Below are 24,090 nucleotides of genomic sequence, written 5' to 3' on the forward strand. Positions count from 1 at the left end.
TGCTACTGGATCTCAAATATCGAGCCCGAAACCCATAGATATATACTCTGTCCAATTAAATATTGTATAACTTTAAAAATTAATTATTTAATTTACACATCAAACATACAATTAATGTTGTTTAATTTACAGTAGATGACATGGATGTGCCGCCTATGCATTCCGGACCTTTCTCCGATGAGCTATTAGTGTTACAGGGCGATCATCGGTCTACCTACATATGGGAGGGAGAGTTACTGGCCCAGACTCTCCACGCCAGGAGAGTGGACGACATGTGGGATTTTATGAAGGACAGAGATCTTCATCCCCGTGTAGTCCAGCGCCTGCGGGATACAGGCTTCTACAGGATTTTGGAGATCGGCCGGCTGCAGCTCGACTGGTCTTTGGTCACGGCTCTGATAAAGCGGTGGCGACCGGAGACACATACATTTTACCTGCCCATTGGCGAGGCCACCATCACGCTGCAGGACGTGGAGGTTTTATATGATATGCCTGTTGATGGACTGCCTGTTGCACTGCCTCAGGCCATGAGAGAGATGACGCGTGGGCAGTATTTGGACATGCTGCAGCAGATCACTGGTTTCAGGCCACAGGATGAGACTGCACACTGAGGGGCCAGTCGCATGAGTTTGACAGCTTTTGAGAATTTAACAAGAAAAAAAATTTGAACGGGAGTTAGGAATATTTTTTAATGAATTTTTGTAAAATCCTAACGCCTTTAAATAAGGCAATGCCTAGCTCGGGGGGCTGAATTTTTTTAGGTATAGCGCTCTTTTAAAGAGCGCTATACCCATTTCAATTATTGTTATGTCAGTTAAACGCATGAGACTTATTGGTGGCCCCACAAAACAGGTATAACGCTCTTTATAACTGCGCTATACATATATAGTGATGTTTCTAAAGGCGTTATATGTATAACACTCTTTTAAAGAGCGTTATACTTTAACGTCCAAAACATCTGTTAAAGTATAGCGCTCTTTAAAAGAGCGTTATACATAGTTAGGTAACTCTTTCTTTTACATGTATTTCCATTCTTTTTGTCAAAAAGAACCACAAATGGGTTTTGGACTCCCCTTTACTTTAATATATTATTCATATCTATCCTCCGTTATACTATCGGGTCACATTTACCTTTACCGTTAGCTAAACTTTTTAAAAATACCCTCTACCTTACGAAAAGCCACCAAATTAAAATAAAAAGACCTGTCTTTTTTAAAACCCATTAATAACACGTTCAACCACTTTTATTTACTGCCTTTTTCCTCACATATTAGTCATCTCCTTCGTAGTCACTTGTTAAACTCAAGAAGTTAAAGATATAAAAATACCGACAACCATATATTCATTTATATATTGAGTTCCAATTCTTTTAATATCCTTATTGTTTGTTTATTATATTCTACCTTTTTTAATTTTTTTTTTTCCTTCTAGCTTTTTTTTTTTCACCATGTCGAATTATACCGAGTATTCACCATGATTTTCTTTCCACCGTGAATTGAATGTTTATAGCATCTTATTAGGTTGACAGTTCAGAAGTCTTAAGGTAGCTACCGATGTATTTCTTCCTCCAATAGTGAGCCTTTGTTGATGAGTATTCACGCACAATGATTTTCTTATTCTTCTTTAAGCATTTGGGCAACGAGTAATTATCGTCAAATCACGTCTTAAGAACCAAAGTTAGACTCCAAGCTATGGAATGGGATACTCATAATTCTTAGTAACAATTGAACTTATAATGAACAAAAATTTAAAAAGAAATTAGAGGAGACTTAATTTAATATCAAGCAACAGTCTAAGGAATTCTCAAGAATGAAAGAAAGTACATCAACAAGTTGGAAAGTTACTTAACAACCTAAGTACACTAACTTCATGTATTAGCCAACATACTTTAAACAGTAGTATTTTTAAAGTATATATCAGTTGTTACCAACATACAAACCAATTGTTAAGTGTGCATTACATTAGGCAAAGGGATGTTATATTATAACCACATAAAAATATAACCGAAAGTGATAACATGACATCCTAATGCCACCATGAACAACTAAGAACCAAAAATATAAATTTTTACAAATTCTACTGCCACCATCATTCTCGGTCTCTCTCTAAATTAATAAAATTTGTTAAGACTTAAGACGTCTTAGAAATTTAGGTTCTGTATTTTTATATGATGGGTTAACGTGTTATAGGTTAATCATTTTTTTTAAAATGATTATTTTACTAATTTGGTGGATGGATGGAAGGTATTTTTAAAAAGTTTTGTTAACGATAAATTATAACGGAGGGTAGAAGTGAACAATATACCAAAATAGAGGGTATATTTGACCCTATCTCCAATAAAGAAAGAACTGCAAAATGTATTATATTAATACTCCATCCGCCTCATTTTACATGACATATTTTTCTTTTCACTTTATTCAAAAAAGAATGACAAATTTTCTTAACTTTTTACTTCTTATTTTTATCGTTAATGAATAATTTATGGCCACACAAATCTCTACGGTTTGTTTTAGATCATATATTTTAATTTGTTTTTGTTTATTTCTTAAATTTCGTGCATAATCTAACACCTTCACGTGAATTGAAACGGATGATGTATTTAAGTTATTTACGCTTAAGCGTAAAAAATATTTTATGCTATCAATGAAATATAATATGTGATAGCAGGTTATATACTTACATTTTTCCCATGTTATTATTTAATGTTTATTAAAAGATTTATTTTAATTACCTAACACGTGACCTGATTTTAATAATGTGAATATTTTTTACGCCATTAGTGCTTAAAACTTAAATTCATTAGTATTATATTGCATCTTTCTTCCATATTTACCTATTCATCCATCACCTTTTTTTCGTTTCCTGCATTTATGTTCAATCAAAGGATCTGTGAGCTAGGAACCTGCAATCAAAATCAATATTAGAATAATGTAAGTAAAAGTTATGGATCAAGTTTTATTACCTCTTTTGAGCCTGAAATTTTCCAATGGCTTAGAATCCACAATTTATAACAATATTATTAAGACCATGGGAAAAGGGCAGTAATCTGCTAAAGGTGTATGTTGCATGAGGGATGTTTCCTATGCACCTGACTATCCAGTCTTCTTTGCACTTTTTAAGGAGGCTCCTCTTAATCCCCCTTTTTTCAGATTTCGGTAGATGTTTCGCTCGTGTTTAATTTATAGTATCCTGCTTTTGGAGGATGCTAATGTAAATTCTATTCCTCTCGTTATTGTAGACTTTACACTGGGTAGAACACTTCAGTCCATTAAAATGATGATGGTTAATGTAATGATCTCAAATCTAATGTAACAGAAATCCAAATTCTCAAATATCAGAATTACAATAGGAATTGCACGAAGTAAAGTAACTAGGCATAGATAGAAGAAGAGAAATGAGAAACTTAGATTCAGAGCAAGGAGATGAGAGGAACAGACATTATTTTCTTCCACAATAGGCATAACCCCCAAATCACAGACCACTACGCATTTATCATAACCGTTCTTACGCTCACAACTCAACCTGAGTCCCAAATTAATCTGGCTCAATTGCTTATTCTCGGTCAAATAGCTCTTCTAAGCCCAATAGCTACATTTGTGACATTGGGCTGGGGATGATTCATAACAATACTCCAATCCTCGATAAGAACTTTATCCTGAAGGTTCAAGTCAAGAATATTGATACTCACGAGCTCCCATCCCAACCAACTATATCAATACTAAGGCGTTCTTTATGCCTAGAGGAAAATAGAGGATCCAGTGCACCTTTAGCGAACCAATCTAAACCTTGTCCTTTGTGGCTCTCAGGCATTAGTAGTGTTATCAACTTGAGTGTCATCATAACCTGCCCTGCGTATCGGCATGATCTTGCTTGCCTTCTTCGCGAAGCAATTAGCGAAAAGCGAAATGAGTGAACCAAGGCAAACTGTTCAGAAGTAAATCCCCAGAAAAGCAACACGTGTAATGTGATCAGCAACTCATCAATTTGCCTCAAGCACCTAACTATCCTCTCCTTAGTAACCTTTATATCCTGCAGGATATTTTCTGTTGAGTAATGGCCCTCAAGGATGGTATTGTACAACACCTCTTTTGGAATAAGCCCCTTGTTAGATATGTTTGTCAACACCCACTCAATTTCATTATATTTAGTAAGTTTCAGCAGAATAAGCATCATATACATGACAATTCTTGATGTTATACCATTTAATCTCATTACTTCCTTCAAAATGAGTGCCTCATCCAAGTTATCATTCTTGCAAAGCCCATGAATGGGGTCTTATAAGAGACAATAGGATGACCAGTACTTGTAATTTCCCTTACTCTCGGGTATTGTGTAGTTTCCACATAAAAGCCATTAGAAAGCTCTACTATGCTTGAGTCCTCTTTGACCTTCTTCACACAAAGCTTATCAGCCACCTCTACCACATACCTGGAAGCAATACATGCGCTAATGTGTCGAAGGAATAAGGATGTTTGGCTAGCTCGTTGTTCATCATTAGCACTAGGATGTCGCTGCCCTATCTTATTCACGGTTGAAGAACAACTATGCAAGTCTTGTGCAAATATAAAATAAATTGAATATCCAAGAGTATTACAGAAAATATGTGGGGAACCAAATATTTGGTTTGAGGTGGCCACAAGATCTACAATGGTGGAAGATGACCTCAAATGTTCAGTTGGTACCCATGTCAAGGCATTTGTTGGTGAGTGTAAGCCAAGCCAAGAAAGTTCTGCCACTTGTGAAACAACATTGTCACATTTAATTGCCTTCAGCGATATATCACTAATCTCTAAGCCAAAAATTATATTTTCAATTATTTCACTTATATAGAAATTCACACACCATTGTCATCCGGGATCCCACACTTTAATCATAGAGTAAGCTGATGCAAATGAGCAAAACTTTCCAGTAGATTCCAGCAGTAGTAATGCCTTACTCTTAGGAGCACAGAAATTCTCCATATGCGCTATGGAAACCAGTGCACCACCAGTCCATGGATTGCGGTCCCCCAATACGAAAGTTCCAGTAACTTGTTCAACTAGGGATACTACAGACTCTCGGCCACCGTAAGGAAATGGATAAGCAAGTCTAGCAGATCTCGCACCGAAAAGTGAGACTGTGATAACCCAAAATGTCATCTTTAAATTTAATAATTAATTATGTGTTCTAAGACTTCGAAAAACACTATTTAGCATTCCTCGACTTGCGTAATTTGGTCAATATATTGAGCAAACAGACTCAGATCGGTATTTTGATAATTCCGATAGGTCCGTATCGTAATTTAGGACTTGGGCGTATGCCCGGAATCAAATTCCGAGGTTCCTAGCCCGAGATATGGAATTTTGATGAAATATTAAAAGTTTAAGTTCAAATAGTGACCGGATGTCGAATTATGTGCAAACGACCCCGGAATAGAATTTTGATGATTCTAACAACTATGTATGGTGATTTTGGACTTAGGAGCGTGATCAGAATTTTATTTGGAAGTCCGTAGTGAAATTAGGCTTGAAATGGCTAAAATAGGAATTTGAAGTTTGGAAGTTTGACCGGGGAGTTGACTTTTTGATATCGGGGTCAGAATCCAGTTCTAAAAATTTTCACAGCTCAGTTATATCATTTATGACTTATGTGCAAAATTTGAGGTCAATCGAACTTAATTTGATAGGTTTCGACTTCGAATGTAGAAGTTGGAAATTTTAAGTTTCAGTAAGCTTGAATTGGAGCATAATTCGTGGTTTTAGCATCGTTTTATGTGATTTGAGATTTCAAATAAGTTCGTATGATATTTTAGAACTTGTTGGTATATTTGGTTGAGATTGCGAGGGCCTCGAGTGAGTTTCGGATGGTTAACAGATTAAAAGTTGGACTTAAAACAGCTGCTGCAATTTTTCCTTTCTGCTAGGAATTTTGGGCCAAGATCGAGCCCAAGATCGAGAACCAAGATCGAAGTCACGATCGAGGCAGAGGATCGAGGCCATGATCGAAGCCACGATCGAAGCCACGATCGAGGCCAGGATCGAGGCCGAGGATCGAGGCCATGATCGAAGACATGATCGAGGGCTGCCTGGGCAGAATTATAAAAGAGGGCATTCGTCCCATTCGCCATTTTTAACAAATTGGAGCTTGAGGAGAAGCGATCTTTGATAGATTTTCAAGGAATAGATATTGGGGTAAGTGATTCTAAATTTGGTCTATAAATACAAATATATCATTGTTCTCATCATTTAATTAGTGTTTTGAGATTGACATTTGGGAAAATTTTAGAAATCTCATAGAAATGAAATTTTGAGATTTCGGTATCGATTCAGAGTCGGATTTGAGTGAAACTGGTATGGTTGGACTCGTAATTGAATGGGTTGTCGGATTTCATAACTTTCGCCGGATTCTGAGATATGGGCCCTACAGACGAATTTTTAATTAATTTCGGAATTTTTATTGAAAATATAGTATTTTCTTATAGAATTGATTCCTATAAATTTTAGTGACTGTATCGAATTACTTTTGGTTAGATTCGAGCCAATCAAAGTTGGATAATCGAGGAAAGGGCCTTCTAGTGGATTAAATTGGAGCAAGACGAGGTAAGTCTCTTGTCTAATCTTGTGAAGGGGAAATTACCCCATAGGTGATTAAATTAATAATTGTTGCTAATTGTGGAGGCTACGTACGCACGGGATAACGAGAGTCCGTGCGTAGCTACTATTAAATGCTAAAGTCCGGGTAGTTTAGGACTCAAAAGCATGAATTACTTATGTAAATTATAGTCTTTACTTATATATAAGTAATTCATGCTTTTGAGTCCTAAACTACCAGAGAGTATATATATTGTGAATTATTAGGGAAGATATTAAAGGATGGAAATTTCATATGCTTAAATTTTATGTTTAAATTAATTAATTATTAAGAGAAATTATTCATCCTCCTCAATTTATCTTATAATAAATATACTCTCATTCCGGAGATACATAAAAAAATATCCTCCTTTCTTGTGGAGCGGGCCGAACGCCTCGGCAGGATAGATGCATCTATAAATCGTGCCGCACGTCCCTCGGCAGTGCACACGAAACTCTGGATCGGGTCGTACGATCTCGGCAGAAATCGTGCTTAATAATAATAATAATAATTACACGATACTTGGACAGCTTATTGCAGCTTGTAAATCTATTTGATAAATTGAAAATTTATTGAAATTGAATTGCAGCTTGTAAAGCTATTTGATAAATTGGAATTATTATTGAAATTGAAAGATTTAATTAATAGATTGAAAATTGTTGCATTTGAAGGATTTTTATTATTTCTGTTAATTGAATAAAATTATCGTTAACTGTGTGAATCATGCTGATTTGAATAATTATAATTTATTCCATTTATTATTGTTGACCTTTAGTGAGTGTCAAAGTCGTCCATCTCGTCTCTACCACTTCGAGATTAGGCTTGATACTTAATGCGTACACGTTATTTACGTACTTATGCTACAGTTGCTGCACTTTTTGTGTATGATCTAAGACATATACTAGTGGAGGACCTATCATCGCACATCCCCGTTATCTAGGGGCGTAGTGGTGAGCTGCCTTTATGAGCCGTCCTGCAGCTACCAGTGCCTCTTATTGTATTTTTAATTCTGTCTATTTTCATTTCAGACAGTATTTGGAGTTTTGTATAATATACTAGATGCTAATACACTTGTGACACCAGGTCTTGGCACACACATTGGTAGAATTTGATGTCTTATTATTTTTCTTGGACTTAAATTTTATCGATATATGTTTAATTTATTAGTTGGCTTACCTAGCTATAGTGTTGGGCGTCATCACGACCTATAGGTGAAATTGGGTCGTGACAATATGGTATCAGAGCACTAGGTTCACGTGGGTCTCACAAGTTATGAGCAGACCTAATAGAGTCTTGCGGATCGGTACGGAGACGTCTGTACTTATCTTCGAGAGGCTATAGGGTGTTAGGAAACTACCTTTCTTCATATTCCATCGTGCAATTAATGTAGTATTAAATATCCTTCTTTTATTCTCTCACAGATGGTGAGAACGCGCTCTAATGAGGTTCCAGACCAGGGAAGAGCTACTCCCCCAGTTGTTAGAGGCCGAGGGAGGGTTCCAGCTCATGGTAGAGGGCGAGGACATCCAGGACTGTTCCAGTTATGCCGCCAGTGAGTCCAGTAGAGAACCCTATTGTTGAGGAACAGGATGAGGTGCATGTGGCAGAGCCAGCTCCGATGGATTTCACATATGCACTGGGATTTCAGGATGTCATGGGTCGTATGCTGCGATTCATGGACAATATGACTCAGGGCGGTTTATTTCCGGCAGAGCCAGTCATATCTCAGGCGGGTGGGGGAGCACAGACCCCTACCGCACAGGCTCATAGACATGCAACTGCTGTATATCAGACCCAGGGTGCACTATCCGTGGGTGGAGCCCAGCCAGTGGCAGCAGCTATACTTGAGCCCAGGCCAGATGTAGTCGTTGATCCTTAGAAACTATTGGACAGATGGACTAGACTACATCCTCCTGTCTTTGGGGGTGAGCGACATGAGGATCCCCAGGATTTCATTGATAGGTGCAAGGATAGATTGTACAACATGAGGATATTAGAGTCTCATCCACCTGTATCTTCCTGGACAGGTATATTCCACCCTCTTAGAGGGAAGAGTTGAGGTTCAGTTTGAGAAGCTCCAGTAGGGTCAGATGTCAGTGACCGATTATGAGGCGAGGTTTTTTGAGTTATCTTGCCATGCACTTATGATACTCCCTACTGAGGTGGAGAGAGTGCGGAGGTTTGTTTCGGGTTTACATACTGGCATTCAGGCCACTATGGCTTGAGAGGTTGAGATGGGTACTCTTTATGAGCTAGTCGTGGAGATAGCCCGTAGGATTGAGGGTGTACGTCAGCGGAGCCGAGAGCAGGTTACGAGATATAAGCGGTTTAGGTATTCTGGAGAGTTTAGAGGTGTTCCGTCTGGGGGCAGAGGTCAGTTCGTGAGAGGGCAGTCCAGCAGGCCCCCATATCCAGCACCACCGCCTCCTCGAGGTGCTCCAGTGCGACCTTATCTTAGTGTTATAACAGAGAGTTCTTATCGCCCACCAGCTATTCAGGGTCCTTCCAGTGGGTATTCAGGTCCCCAGGGCCAAACACTTAGTCAGCAGCCCATCACACCGAAGAGTTGTTACGAGTGCGGGGACCCCAGTCACATGCAGAGATTCTACCCTAGGTTGTGGGGTAGACCAGTGCAGCAGGGTCAGCAACCTATGATTACCGCCCCAGTTGCTCCACCAGTCGTTCGACCACCTAGAGGTGGAGGAAAGGTGGGTAGAGGCCATCCTAGAGGTGGAGTTCAGCCAGGCGGAGGCCATCCAGTTGGCGCTCCAGCTTGGTTCTATGCTTTGCCGACCAGACCAGATGCAGAGGCCTCAGATGCCGTGATTACATGTATTATTTCTATTTGCGGAAAAGATGCCTCAGTATTATTTGATCCGGGATCTACGTATTCATATGTGTCATCTGTATTTGCTCCATTTCTGGGTATTTCTGTGGGCGATTCTGTTGTTGTAAACTGGATATACCGGTCCTGTATTATTACATTCTGTGGTTATGAAACTAGAGCAGATCTCCTATTACTTGAGATAACCGATTTTGAAATTATTCTGGGCATGGACTGGTTATCTCCATATCATGCTATTCTAGATTGTCATGCCAAAACTGTTACCTTGGCTATTCCAGCATTGCCTAAGCTGGAGTGGAAGAGTTCGTCTGTTAGTTCATTTAATCGAGTTATTTCTTTTATAAAAGACTCAACACATGGTTGAGAAGGGTTGTTTGGCTTATCTAGCCTATGTTCGGGATACTACTGCAGAGACTTCGGCTATTGATTCAGTGCCTGTAGTTCGGGAGTTCTCCGATGTTTTTCCTTCAGATCTTCCAGGTATGCCACCTGATCGTGATATTGACATCTGTATTGACTTGGATCTAGATACACAGCCTATATCTATCCCACTATATCACATAGCTCCGAAAGAATTGAAAGAATTGAAAGAGAAGCTTGAGGAGTTACTAGCCAAAGGGTTCGTCAGACCGAGTGTATCGCCTTGGGGTGCACCGATATTATTTGTGAAGAAGAAGGATGGAACAATGTGGATGTGTATTGATTATCGCCAATTGAACAAAGTCACTATTAAGAACAAGTACCCGTTGCCGCGCATTGATGATCTTTTTGACCAGTTGTAGGGTGCTAGGGTGTTCTCTAAGATTGACTTGAGGTCGGGATACCATCAGTTGAAGATTCGGGATTCAGATGTTCTGAAGACTGCTTTCGGACTAGATATGGTCATTATGAGTTTCTGGTGATGTCCTTCGATTTAACTAATGCCCCGACAACGTTTATGTATTTGATGAACAGGGTATTTAGGCCATATATTGATTCATTTGTCATTGTCTTCATTGATGACATCTTGATCTACTCGCGCAATAAGGAGGAGCATGAGCAACATATGAGAGTAGTGCTTCAGACGTTGCGGGAACAAAAATTATATGCTAAGTTCTCCAAATGTGAGTTCTAGCTAGAGTCTGTAGCATTTTTGGGGCATATTGTATCGGGCGAAGGCTAAGTTGATCCCAAAAAGATTGAGGCAGTTCAAAATTGGCATCGTCCCACTTCGGCGACTGATATCAGGAGTTTTCTGGGTTTAACAGGTTATTATCGTCGGTTCGTGGAAGGATTTTCATCTATTGCAGCACCTTTGACCAAATTAACCCGGAAGGGTGCTCCGTTCCGATGGTCTGATGATTGTGAAGTGAGCTTTCAGAAGCTCAAGATAGCATTGACTATAACACCAGTGTTAGTGTTGCCTTCCGGTTCGAGAATGTATACAGTGTATTGCGATGCTTCACGCGTTGGTTTGGGTTGTGTATTAATGCAGGAAGGGCGAGTTATTATATATGCTTCACGTCAGCTGAAGCCCCACTAGCAGAATTATATGGTACATGATTTAGATTTAGTTGTGATTGTTCACGCTCTTAAGATTTGGAGGCATTATCTTTATGGGTTGTCTTGTGAAATTTACACTGATCATCGCAGTTTGCAGTATTTGTTCAAGCAGAGGGACCTAAATTTGAGGCAGCGCAGATGGCTGGAATTACTGAAAGATTATGATATTAATATCCTATACCATCTGGGTAAAGCGAATGTGGTTGCAAACGCCTTGAGTATAAAGGCGAAGAGTATGGATAGTTTGGCTTTCATTACAGCAGAGGAGAGGCCATTAGCTTTGGAAATTTAATCCTTGGCTAACCGACTTGTGAGATTGGACATTTCAGAGCCCAGCCGAGTTCTTGCATGTGTTGTAGCTCATTCTTCACGATTTGAGAAGATCAAGGCTCGTCAGTATGATGATCCACACTTAATGGTTCTTTGAGAAACGGTACTACGGGGTGGTGCCAAGGAAGTGACTATTGGAGCGGATGGTGTTCTGCGACTCTAGGATCGTCTATGTGTTCCTAATATGGATGGACTGAGGAAAAAGATCCTATAGGAGGCACACAGTTCTCGGTATTCTATTCATCTAGGTTCTACGAAGATGTATTGTGATTTGAGACAACATTATTGGTAGAGGCAAATGAAAAAGGACATAGTTGAGTATGTAGCTAGGTGTCTAAATTTCCAGCAAGTTAAATATGAGCACCAGAGGCCAGGTGGCCTACTTCAGCAGATGACTATACCAGAGTAGAATACCAGAGTGGAAATGGGAACGCATCACTATGGCCTTTGTAGTTGGGTTGTCGCGGACCTTGCGGAAGTTTGATGCAGTTTGGATCATTGTTGACAGGCTGACCAAGTCGGCACATTTTATTCCTGTTGTGACTACGTATACTTCAGAGAGGTTGTCCCAGATATATATCCAGGAGATAGTTCGGTTGCACGGTGTGCCAATTTCTATCATATCAGATAGAGGCCCTTAGTTTACTTCACATTTCTGGAGAGCAGTACAGAGTGAGTTGGGGACCCATGTAGAGCTCAACACAACCTTTTATCCGCAGATCGACGGGCAATCGGAGCGGACAATTCAAACTTTGGAGGATATGCTCAAGGCATGTGTGATTGACTTTGGAGGTCAGTGGGATCGTTTCTTGCCTTTGGCCGAGTTCGCGTATAATAACAGTTACCAATCCAGCATCGAGATGGCTCCATTTGAGGCTTTATATAGTCGGCGATGTCGTTCGCCCATCGGGTGGTTTGAGCTCGGTGAGGCTAAGTTATATGGTACTGATTTAGTGAAAGATGCCTTGGAAAAGGTAAAGTTGATTCAGGAGCGACTTCGTACAGCACAGTCTAGACAGAAGAGTTACGCGGATCAGAAAGCGCGTGATTTATCATTTATGGTGGGTGAAAAAGTTCTTTTGAAAGTTTTGCCGATGAAGGGAATCATGAGATTCGGGAAGAAGGGCAAGTTGAGCCCAAGGTTTATAGGCCTATTTGAGGTGTTGAGACGAGTTGGGGAGGTTGCTTATGAGCTTGAATTGCCTCCTAGCCTATCGGGAGTTCATCCGATTTTTCATGTATCTATGCTCCGGAAGTATCATGCCGACCTATCACATGTGTTAGACTTCAGCACAGTTCAGCTAGATAATAGCTTGGGTTATGAAGAGGAGCCAGTTGCCATTGTTGATAAAGAGGTTCGACAGTTGAGGTCCAAGAGGATTTCTGCAGTAAAGGTCCGGTGGATGGGGCAACCAGTTGAGAAAGCGACTTGGGAGGCCGAGAAAAACATGTGGAGAAGATATCCACACTTATTCAGCACTTCAGGTATAATTCTAAACCCGTTCGAGGACGAACGTTTGTGTTTAGAGGTGGAGAATGTGATGACCCAAAATGTCATCTTTAAATTTAATAATTAATTCTGTGTTCTAAGACCTCGAAAAGCATTATTTATCATTCTTCGACTTGCGTGCACAGTCCGTAAAAAATTTTGAAAAGTTTTTTATGTGAAAAATGGATTAAAATGTGAATTAGAGCTTTAAAACTCAACTGAGTTGACTTTGATCAATATTTTGAGCAAACGGACTCGGATCAGTATTTTGACAGTTCCGGTAGGTCCGTATCGTGATTTGGGACTTGAGCGTATGCCCGGAATCAAATTCCGAGGTCCCTAGCCCAAGATATGGAATTTTGATAAAAAATTAAAAGTTTAAGTTCAAATAGTGACCGGATGTCGTATTATGTACAAACGACCTCAGAATAGAATTTTGATGATTCCAACAGCTCCGTATGGTGATTTTGGATTTAGAAGCATGATCGGAATTTTATTTGGAAGTGCGTAGTGAAATTAGGCTTGAAATGGCTAAAATAGGAATTTAAAGTTTGGAAGTTTGACCGGGGAGTTGACTTTTTGATATCGGGGGTCGGAATCCAGTTCTTAAAATTTTCACAGCTCAGTTATGTCATTTATTACTTGTGTGCAAAATTTGAGGTCAATCGGACTTGATTTGATAGGTTTCGACTTCGAATGTAGAAGTTAGAAATTTTAAGTTTCATTATGCTTGAATTGGAGTATAATTCGTGATTTTAGCGTCGTTTTATGTTATTTGAGGTTTCAAATAAGTTTGGATGATGTTTTAGGACTTGTTGGTATATTTGGTTGAGGTCTCGAGGGCCTCGGGTGAATTTCAGATGGTTAACGGATCAAAAGTTGGACTTAAAACAGCGGCTGCAATTTTTCCTTTCTGCTGGGAATTCTGGGCTAAGATCGAGCCCAAGATCGAGACCCACGATCGAAGCCACGATCGAGGCCATGATCGAGGCCATGATCGAGGACATGATCGAGGGCTGCCCAAGCAGAATTATAAAAGAGGGCATTCGTCTCATTAGCCATTTTTAACAAATTGGAGCTTGAGCAGAGACGATCTTTGATAGATTTTCAAGGAAAAGACTTTGGGGTAAGTGATTCTAACTTGGATTTGGCCTATAAACATAAATATATCATTGTTCTCATCATTTAATTAATGTTTTGAGATTGACATTTGGAAAAAATTTAGAAATCTCATAGAAACGAATTTTTCAGATTTCGGTATCGATTTGGAGTCAGATTTGAATGAAACTGGTATGGTTGGACTCGTAATTGAATGGGTTATCGTATTTCATAACTTTCGTCGGATTCTTAGATGTGGGCCCTACGAACGAATTTTTAATTAATTTCGAAATTTTTATTAAAAATATAGTATTTTCTTATAGAACTGAATTTTAGTGATTGTATCGAATTATTTTTGGTTATATTCGAGCCAATCAAAGTTGGATAATCGAGGAAAGGTCCTTCTAGTGGATTAAATTGGAATAAGACAAGGTAAGTCTCTTGTCTAATTTTGTGAGGGGGAAATTACCCCATAAGTGATTAAATTAAATAATTTTTGCTAATTGTGGGGGCTACGTACGTACGGGGTGACAAGAGTCCGTGCGTAGCAACTATTAAATGCTAAAGTCCGGGTAGTTTAGGACTCAAACGCATGAATTACTTGCGTAAATTGTAGTCTTTACTTAATTAAATTATTTGATATATATATATGTAAATTGTAGTCTTTACTTAATTAAATTATTTGATATATATTGTGAATTGTTAGGGAAGATATTAAAGGATGGAAATCTCATATGCTTAAATTTTCTGTTTAAATTAATTAATTGTTAAGAAAAATTATTTTTCCTCCTGAATTTATCTTATAATAAATATACTCTCATTCCGGAGGTACATAAGAAAATGTCCTCCTTTCTTGTGGAGCGGGCCGAACGCCTCGGCAGGATATATGCATCTATGGATCGTGCTGCACGTCTCTCGGCAGTGTACACGAAACTCTGGATCGGGTCGTACGATCTCGACAGAAATCGTGCTTAATAATAATAATAATAATAATTACACGATACTTGGACAGTTTATTGCAGCTTGTAAATCTACTTGATAAATTGAAAATTTATTGAAATTGAATTGCAGCTTGTAAAGCTATTTGATAAATTGGAATTTTTATTGAAATTGAAGGATTTAATTAATAGATTGGAAATTGTTGCATTTGAAGGATTTTTATTATTTCTGTTAATTGAATAAAATTATCGTTAACTATGCGAATCATGCTGATTTGAATAATTATAATTTATTCTATTTATTATTGTTAACTCTTAGTGAGTGTCAAAGTCGGCCATCTCGTCTCTACCACTTCGAGATTAGGCTTGATACTTATTGGGTACACGTTGTTTACATACTCATGCTACACTTGCTGCACTTTTTGTGCAGGATCTGAGACAGATACTAGTGGAGAACCTATCATCGCACATCCTCGTTATCTAGGGGCGTAATGGTGAGCTGCCTTTCTGAGCGTTCTTGCAGCTACCAGTGCCTCTTTTTGTATTTTTAATTCTGTCTATTTTCATTTCAGACAGTATTTGGAGTTTTGTATAATCTACTAGATACTCATACACTTGTGACACCAGGTCTTGGCACACACATTGGTAGAATTTGGTGTCTTATTATTTTTCTTGGACTTAAATTTTATCGATATATGTTTAATTTATTAGTTGGCTTGCCTAACTATAGTGTTGGGCGCCATCATGACCTATAGGTGAAATTGGGTTGTGACAGAGACTACCAACTCACTGCTATCAATAGAAAGAAGACATGATTGCATGATAAAATCACCAACCATAGAAAGTTTGTCATCCATCAAAATTATCTTCTTAGTATCATAAGGTAAAGTAGCATAGCCATTTAGGTCTATGCAACTCAAAACTAGAAGTCGAAAATCACATAATGATGGCTGCTTAATTATTAACGTGAACTCCTCATCCTAGGCTGGTTTGTCATAACCAACAAATAAAATGTTGCAAGGAACATACCGCACAATATTTGAGACCTCATTAGTCATCATGAACTTCTTATCGAAAAATTTCCACGGACATAGACTCATGTGAATGTGAAGCGATATGACATTTTCTAATGGATATGCGACTTCAGCAGGGCTCAATCTCTTTCGGCACTAATCTTCTCCGCTAGTAATAGGTATACCAAAAAATTGGTTGCCGCATCAGTTGGAGAGACATAGTTCTTGTCAATGGTGCGTTTGGGATTTCCATCAAGATACACAACATTAAAGGACTCGAGACTAAATTTAGCTTCGCCTAACAACTCCCCATCATACGACTTTGCAAATAAATAACTCAATTTCTTTCTAATTGCTTCAAACATTGTATGTGCATATGATGGAAAACTTAAAGGAATATGCAAAGAGATGCACACCCTGAAGCAATGAGAAATTCCTGCCCTATGTCAAACCACTTGGGCACATAACTAGAATTTGATAGTCCAATATCCCTTGCATCCGTAGCCCAACTACCAGAGTGTGGTACTAGTGAAAGTACTTGACTGGAAAATGCTAAGTTGTCTGCCAACGGGTAATTGATTCCAGTAATTAGCACGATCCTATTTCTAACCTTATACTCACGTGCAGCAAAAGAAATCAGAAATGAAGTCATATCGACAATTTGACTAGGCAACCGACATGTATCTTTCTGAAAATTTTCAGCAAGCACCATGTCTACCTCTGAGTTGCCATCATCCAAATCAGATTCATTAGTTAGTACCTTGGAGCAACAGTTATGCGGCATGTTGTCAAACACCTGGCCTTCCTCTATGAAATCCTCTTTCTCAGTCATTAGTTTATTACCAGTTTGTAGCTCCTGTAATATTTCCCTGTCTTTAAGAGGTTCAATTCCAATATGACTTCCATTAGCGACATTGTACATGGAATTGACATCAATATGCTTTTCTGGTGACCCAGTAGTTTCAGCTGCTGCTTCATCATCTTGGGAGGTGTCCGGCATTTCCTCGAACACCTCGTATGCCGCGTTCAGGTTGTTGCTGGTCGAGTGATTATTCCAATACTGAGGCGTTGGTGAGGTTCTAATGTTGCACCATGATGGAATAGCCGCAACTCGTTCTAGAAAATCGCCCACTGGCTTGCGCTGCTGGTGAACGGCTAAACACCCGCCATGTGCTTCTCTCATTCGGGTGCGAAAACGCAGCTTCAATTTCTCTTTAAAATAATTCCAATCAAAAAATTGCTTGTGTCAAAATAACCAATCAAACCAAGCAACAGCTTCGCCATCAAGGTAGTGGTAAGGAAGAGGTAACCAGTCCTTTTCGGAGAAGCCAAGGTATGTGAAGTACAACTCTGCCCGAAAAATCCAACCCTCTGGGTTTCCACCGCTGAATCGATCTAATACAACCATTATTGTTGGAGCACGAACGATGAAAGCACCAATGTAATGATATCAAATCTAATGTAACAGAAACCCAAATTCTCAACTGTACTACTAAGACTGAAGTGCGATTACAACTCAAATACCAGAATTACAATAGGAATTGCACGAAGTAACTAGGGATAGATAGAAGAACGGAGATGAGAAGCTTAGACTCAGAGCAAGGAGATGAAAGGAACAAACATTCTTTTCTTCCACAATAGGCATAACCCCCAAATCACAGACCACTAAGCCTTTATAATAACCGTTCTTACGCTCACAACTCAACCTGGGTCCCAAATTAATCTGGCCCAATTGCTTATTCTCAGCCCAATAGCTCTTCTCAGCCCAATAGCTACATTTGTGACATTGGGCTGGGGATGATTCATAACAGGTAAGAGTTATGTTAATATATTCTGTTTGTTACAGAAGTTGAAGTTAGAATTTTTGCATCGGTGTACCAAACATAAACTTAGTAAGGAGATGAAAAATGCTCAAGAAGTTGAAGTAGTAAGGGTCAGGGAACACAAGTTAATCCAATTGAAAGAGGAGGAAGGGAGAAATTGCATATCATTGCAGGTGGAGGATTGCAGGTGGAGGATAGTCACATATTAATATACTGCGTAATTCAGTAGAGCTAATATCTAAAGAAATCTGTAACTAAAATGAGCTGAGCGCACTAACAGATCGCTCGAGGTCGTGTAAGTTGCAATTAAATTGGAAATTCTCCTAGCTATTTATGAAAAAGAATGACTCAAACCAAACCATGTACACCCCTAGGAGCAAGCACAGATCACGGCATCACGTCAGAGTTCAGGGAATAGAGTAAAAGAAACAGCTGGATATATCATCTATGGAATAGAGCACCAGAAAGTCATGATCTAATGCCATTTGATAGATATGCACTCTTTCACAACCATTTCAAAGCACATATTATGTAATTAAACAAAATTTAATTAGCCATCCTACTCAACCATATGACTGTGTGATGACTGACAAAACTTTGTTTCTGCATCTTGGCTTTCCTTTTGTATTTATCCCTTTTGATTTAGGACCCAACTCCACTCTTATATTTTAGAGCTGAATTCCAGTTTTGCTTCGAGAAAACATCTTCCCAAAACCATTTCTACTTTTGGAGGTGATCACCTGAGTGGCTGATGAAGTAGATGATGACGAGGAAGAAGATGACGATTCTCCTTCATTTCCATTCATAGAATTACTAGAATTGCCAATCTTTGAAGTATCTGGATTCTGTCTTTGGGTAAATGTCTCATTTACATGCAACTTCCATTCCTCTCCACTAGCTCTAGCCACAACTGGTCCTCCCCCAGAAAATCCAGGAAGATTTGCAGTGTCTATCAAGAAATCTTCTAAAGTAGCTAATGATTGAAGCTGTTTGCCAAGAGATGCAATTGTTTTCTGGCATTCTGCAAGCTTGTCAGCAGCTACAGCTAAGTCTTCCTGCGTATAGAAAAGTTCAGAATTGATCAGTTATTTCCTCTTTCCTCTCTCTTCACATGCACAAGAAAAGTTTCAAGACTTTCCAAGAACAGAAAACGAATTCATTGAGATAAACCTTACCTGCTTTATTTTCGATTCACCATTTGAACTAGAAGCTTTCTGAAGTTCAGCTTCCAGAGATTTTCTTCTTAGTTCAATTTCCAATTCGTGGCACTTAGTTTCCATATCAGATGACAAGGATCGTTCTCTTTCAACTTCTTTCTTTAAAGAATCAATGTTTGTTGACATAGTCCGTGCTTCTACTTCCATGCCAAAGAGTTGAACCTCAAGCAACTCTTTCGACTCATTCACTACATCCAGCTCCTTCTGCAGCTCTTCTATCTTGATTTGAGCTTCCTTAAACTGCAAGTCGGACACCTTAAGAGCAGATGACAAAGATCGTTCTCTTTCAACTTCTGTCTTTAAAGAATCAATATTTGTTGACATAGTCCGTGCTTCTACTTCCATGCCAAAGAGTTGAACCTCAAGCAACGCTTTCGACTCATTCACTACATCTAGATCCTTCTGCAGCTCTTCTATCGTGATTTGAGCTTCCTTAAGCTCCAAGTCGGACGCCTTAAGGGCATCTTCGCTCTCACATAAAGCATTCTCCAGTTCATCTTTCTCTGCTTCAATCGTCTCCAGCTTTTGTTCTAATTCGGCTACCCTTTGTGAAATGGCCTCACATTCTGCTGCCATGGGATTCTCTTCAATTGGGGAGTCATGGGCAACAGCATCACATGTAAGTGAAGAGGTTTTATTCACAATTTCAGATACTGCAGCGAGTCTCTCCATCTCCAAAAAATCATCCATCATGTCAATTTCCATAGAATGGGCAGCAAGACTTTTAGGCATGGCTTTATCATTCTTAAATTGATCGAGCTCAGCAATTAGTGCTGATGCCCATGAATCAGAGCAACTTTGTTCACATTCACTTGTTTCCAGTTTGCGCATCATGTGGCTATCAAAGGATCTTTGGTCACTGAGTAGGGATGATTTGTGAGCCAAGGCTTGTAATCTTCGACACTCGGTTTCAAGCTTGGTCACCTTCTTTATGCTCTCTAGCTGCTGCTTGCTAGCAGTTTCAGCTGCTTGGGCGCTCAAGTCACGCTCTATGGTCGTAATTTGCAACTCCTCTGAACGAGAACAAAGGTCGAGTTTAAGAGTTGTGTTCTCCTTCTCTAGACACTCAAGCCTGACAAGAACATCCGGATCAGTAGAAACAGGAGAACCACTTCCACTAGCCTCAGCTTGTGTCTGAAGCTCAAGTAGCTGATTTTCAAGTGCAGCTTTCGCAGACTCCCATTCTTTTTTCTTCTCTTCCACAGCATCCTGAATTCTTTGCTCCTGCTCATCTCTCGCTTGTCTCAGCTGCCTGACACATTCCTTGAGAGCACCATTAAGATGTTTGACGCGAACATCCAACGTCAAGTTCTGCTGCACAGCTGCCTCGAGTTGCTGCTTTAGAACTGCAACCTCATTTTCTGCCTTTTCCCAACCTACCAAATATTACAAAAAGAACATGGAACTAATCAAGAGACAAAAATACATGATTGATTGGAAAGTAAAGAAAGATGCTCAAGTTCCAGATAACTATTTCCACATGTGATTCATGTACAGCAAAAGCACTGGAAATAGTCTAGACACTTTCTAAGATTGCATTCAGAACTGTGGAAGAAAGGGCATGGTGGAAGATACCTGCAACAGCTTCTTCTGCTATTTTAACATGCTGCTTAACTAAGTCTTCTTTGGCACTAACATTGACTAGAGCAGCTGATAACTTTTCTATCAACTTCCTAGGACTTTCCTTTGCTTCATGATCAATAGTTGCAGCTTTTGAGGTTACTTCCGGTGACTGGTTGTCATGATCTGGAGTTTCTTTTAATGCATCCTGCTTCAAATAGCAGAGAGTTGCAAGTGTTGAAGTGAGAAAATTCAAGTCAACAAGAAGCACAGACAGGAAATAACCAGGAAGAAGAGACAAGCAGAAAACAAAGCAGGAGTAAAGGCGCCAGGAGCGTGGCATAAATTATGATAACAGGTGAACAGCGGTATTATCAGTAAGAAAATTACTTGAGGAGGCATACTTTTGCTTTCAAGGACTTACAGGTAAATGATTAACATTTGGTTGATTGGCTTTGACATTTCTAACTTTTGCCTACTCTATGTTTATGCACACGCATTTATAATCATTTGCCCCTTTTTGGAGTCCTTCTGTTTTTGCATTAGAATTGCTTTTGAATTAGAATTACTTGTCAAAAGCAGAAACATTCACTGCTAATGTTTCAAGACTATAGTCCTTGAATCTAAGTACACAGCATCGGTCATTTATGAAAACCTCTGGCGCTTTCTCTGTACACCATCTCCTTCCAGCACTGAATAGCTTCTAACTTGTGCATTGATCTCTAGACTAGGAGTGTGGCACACAGCGGCATCAAATTTGGGATGTGTTCATCATTATTATACTTAGCTAGTACAATGCAAAATGCAAATTAACGAACTTCCAATCATTATTTTTTTCTCTAGATAGATACTCTTCACAGATAATGAAAGATGTTTTGGCTGCTTAACTATATAATATGGGACTGACATAATCAGCTCCATGCTGAAGTCTTTCGCACCTATATTGGATCTGATGCATGGCTTCAGAACTGGAATCTTTGAATACAGATCTTGAGTTGATAAAAACTTAAAATTTACACAAGTGCATAAATTTAATACATAGTATAACTTTGAACACTTCTTAACTATGAAAATTTGAGCAGTATATTTCGCTCAACCATTATCAGTTCGAAATCATTCATATAAAGCTTTAAGTATGTTGCTGTGGGAAATCAGTAATGTATTTTATCAAGTGTGTTACGAGGTTAGCTTCTCCGTATCAACACGACTAATTTATAAGATTATCAAGACAACCTATGAACAAAGAATCTCTTTCTTTTTGGCTTGTACCTGGTGCTCATCAGAGTGTCTCTCTGAATGTGAAGACAATGAACCACAACTCTCAGTTTCACCAAGGCTCTTCTCAGTAGGTCTCCTTTTCCACAACCAGTTCCTCTTCTCCATTTCAAATAACCAAGTAAATCTCCTACAACCTCATCCCTCAATGTCCACCTGCATATAATTGACACCAATATTCAATAACTGATTAAATGACCAAATTAAAAACTTTTCTGGTAAGTGGTCCAGATAACAACTGAGAAGCGAGAGGAAGCAAAATACTTTTCATTTATATCCCTTCCTAGACGAAAAAATATACATGTATGTATGCCTATAGTCATTCAACAAACAAATGATAACTTGGCTTCGCATTCTTTCAGCTTTCCTTCGAATCCACTCCACTAACGAATATGTATCTTGGACTCAAATAGAACTGAAACCAAACATACCAAAAAGATAAACATCTCAACAAAGCAAAAGACCCCATTACTCAAATTATACAATAAACAACACTCATCCAAAAGAATTCACTAAATCTCCAAAATGACAAAACACATCTACAGTTCTGCTAACGGGTTTGACAGAATCTTGGCTCAGAGAGCCTCAGACCATATATTTGTGTTAAAAGATTCACTCAATATGTATAAATAATTTATTCCGAACAAAGCATTCAATAACATCCTAGCTCGACATATATTATTAACTATAAGGACAGAAACATGAACGAATGACTAAAATGAGAATTCTCGAGCAACAGAACCAATGAAATTAGATCCAGGTTTGGTCATACGAATAACTAAAAAAAGAAACAAAGAAGAATAACAGCACACCTGAGTGTAGACCAAGAAAATCAAATGGGAAGTTGGAAGTTGGAACCAATACTATTAACTACTGTATATGAAAGAAGAAGAGTTTGGCGTTAGTGGGTGTTGAGATAACAGAACTGCAGAACCAATTAAAAGACCAACTCAGTCAAAGATCTGTGGAATGTCAGTTAAAGTGTTTAGGTAACAATTACTCCAACGACAGAGGAAGGAACGCTCTATGCATTAAAGAAAAAGGGATTATTTTATTCTTTTCGGACAGTTTTTAATGGGTTTTCCTCTTGGTTTGAAGATAATATTTTCGAATACCGAAAAGGACCCAAGAGCGCATGTGATGCAGAATGGAAACACCGCAGAGTCTACACTTTTTTCATGGCACCCTTTTTAAGCTTTCTTTTTTTGTTTGTTTAGGATTTGTTTATTTTGAAATTAATCTGAGATTCATTCCCGCCCTTTATAGACGAAGTGGTGTACTGTAGAAGGGAGTATTTTTAATATATTCAGTTAAGAAGGGAGAGTAATAATTTGATGCACAGAAAAACTGACAGAGGTCTGTGCCTGAACTTCTACGCTTCCTCTGTATGCTTTTTTTCGTCTTTCTCTTGGTTCCTTCAATAACAAGATCTGCGCCAAATAATGGTTTATTTCTTTTCTCTTTGCTTGTTTCTCCACAGAGGCAAGTTTGCGTCAGGCCCTTACGAGCGAAGGCATTAAAAATTACCTCTTCTGGGCAAATGAATTGCCCAATTGGAAATAGTCATAATAGTCCTTTCTTTATACAAGGCAGAGGATGGGCAAAGAAGGGAAAAATGGAAAGAAGGTAAGTGGAAAAGGCACTAAATGTACATTTTTTCTAAGTATTGAGCAACTTAAAAGTTGGAGAACATTTTCTCTAACATATCCTCATTATTGATATTTTTTTTTACATAATTTCAATTAAAAAGGTTGTAAAACAGTGAGGAGAGAAATTATTCTCCAGAATAACAAACGAATTCCGTGCAAGGATAAATCAACCTTAGTTAAGTCATTACAAGGAGATGATGATCAGAAATATCTCAATTTTATAAAGCAAATAAATAAATAAAATACTTAGCAAAATTCAAGGATAGGATGACAAGTGTCATAACCAGAAAATTTCTAATTTTAAAAAGCAAAATAAATAAATAAAATATTAAAAAAATTAATAAATAAAAAATTGCATGGAACAAAACACTTACCATAATTAACAAATTAAAAAGGGATAGGATAAGTAATACAATATTTTTTTCATTAGTGTAAAGAAAAAATAATTAATACGTATCTATTTTTATAACAATATTTGTAACCTAAGATCCAATTGAAAGCTATAAGTTTTCATCAAATAAGTAATACAATATTTTTTTAATCAATGTAAAGAAAAAATCTTAGGAGATAATCAATTAAAAAGATAGCCAACACCTTTGGTGAAAAACAAGTTATTGCATATGTATCGGTTACCAAAATTTTAGGAGATATAATTAATTTTTGGCTTTTCTTGCATTAAAATGCATGAGATTTGTTTTTCGA

At 38.4% G+C, this 24,090-nt stretch overlaps 2 protein-coding genes across 4 annotated transcripts; one reads left to right on the plus strand and one right to left on the minus strand.

The window, feature by feature from the left end:
* The first annotated feature begins 140 nt into the window (after positions 1-140).
* On the plus strand, positions 141-611 carry LOC138894572 (serine/threonine-protein phosphatase 7 long form homolog). The gene has a single exon (XM_070179276.1). It carries the CDS (start codon positions 141-143, stop codon positions 609-611), a length of 471 nt encoding a protein of 156 aa, XP_070035377.1.
* A 17,547-nt stretch (positions 612-18,158) lies between these two features.
* Positions 18,159-23,449, minus strand: LOC104114566 (filament-like plant protein). 3 transcript variants are annotated; one of them, XM_009625041.4, is made up of 5 exons: positions 23,092-23,449; positions 21,734-21,895; positions 20,480-20,675; positions 18,863-20,280; positions 18,159-18,742 (listed from the first exon to the last, which is right to left on the minus strand). In XM_009625041.4, the coding sequence occupies exons 2-5, from the start codon at positions 21,845-21,847 to the stop codon at positions 18,356-18,358; spliced, it is 2,115 nt and encodes a 704-aa protein (XP_009623336.1). In that variant the 5' UTR covers positions 21,848-21,895; positions 23,092-23,449; the 3' UTR covers positions 18,159-18,355. The 3 variants fall into 3 exon arrangements, with proteins under 3 accessions (XP_009623336.1, XP_009623337.1, XP_070033779.1); XM_009625042.4 differs by lacking the exon at positions 23,092-23,449 and adding an exon at positions 22,552-23,069; XM_070177678.1 differs by lacking the exon at positions 23,092-23,449 and adding an exon at positions 22,552-23,068 and having other exon boundaries at positions 20,480-20,672.
* Between the last annotated feature and the right edge of the window lie 641 nt (positions 23,450-24,090).

This window comes from Nicotiana tomentosiformis, chromosome 6 (assembly GCF_000390325.3).
Source record: "Nicotiana tomentosiformis chromosome 6, ASM39032v3, whole genome shotgun sequence".
Classification (NCBI taxonomy): Eukaryota; Viridiplantae; Streptophyta; class Magnoliopsida; order Solanales; family Solanaceae; genus Nicotiana; species Nicotiana tomentosiformis.

Excerpts from the sequence above, each read along its gene's own strand:
- LOC138894572 (XM_070179276.1), top strand. The coding sequence starts at position 141 with ATGGATGTGCCGCCTATGCATTCCGGACCTTTCTCCGATGAGCTATTA.
- LOC104114566 (XM_009625041.4), bottom strand. The coding sequence starts at position 21,847 with ATGGAGAAGAGGAACTGGTTGTGGAAAAGGAGACCTACTGAGAAGAGC. Across the intron at positions 20,281-20,479 it reads AGCAGAAGAAGCTGTTGCAG|GTTGGGAAAAGGCAGAAAAT; the intron begins GTATCTTCCACC and ends AATATTTGGTAG. Across the intron at positions 18,743-18,862 it reads GTGAATCGAAAATAAAGCAG|GAAGACTTAGCTGTAGCTGC; the intron begins GTAAGGTTTATC and ends TTCTATACGCAG.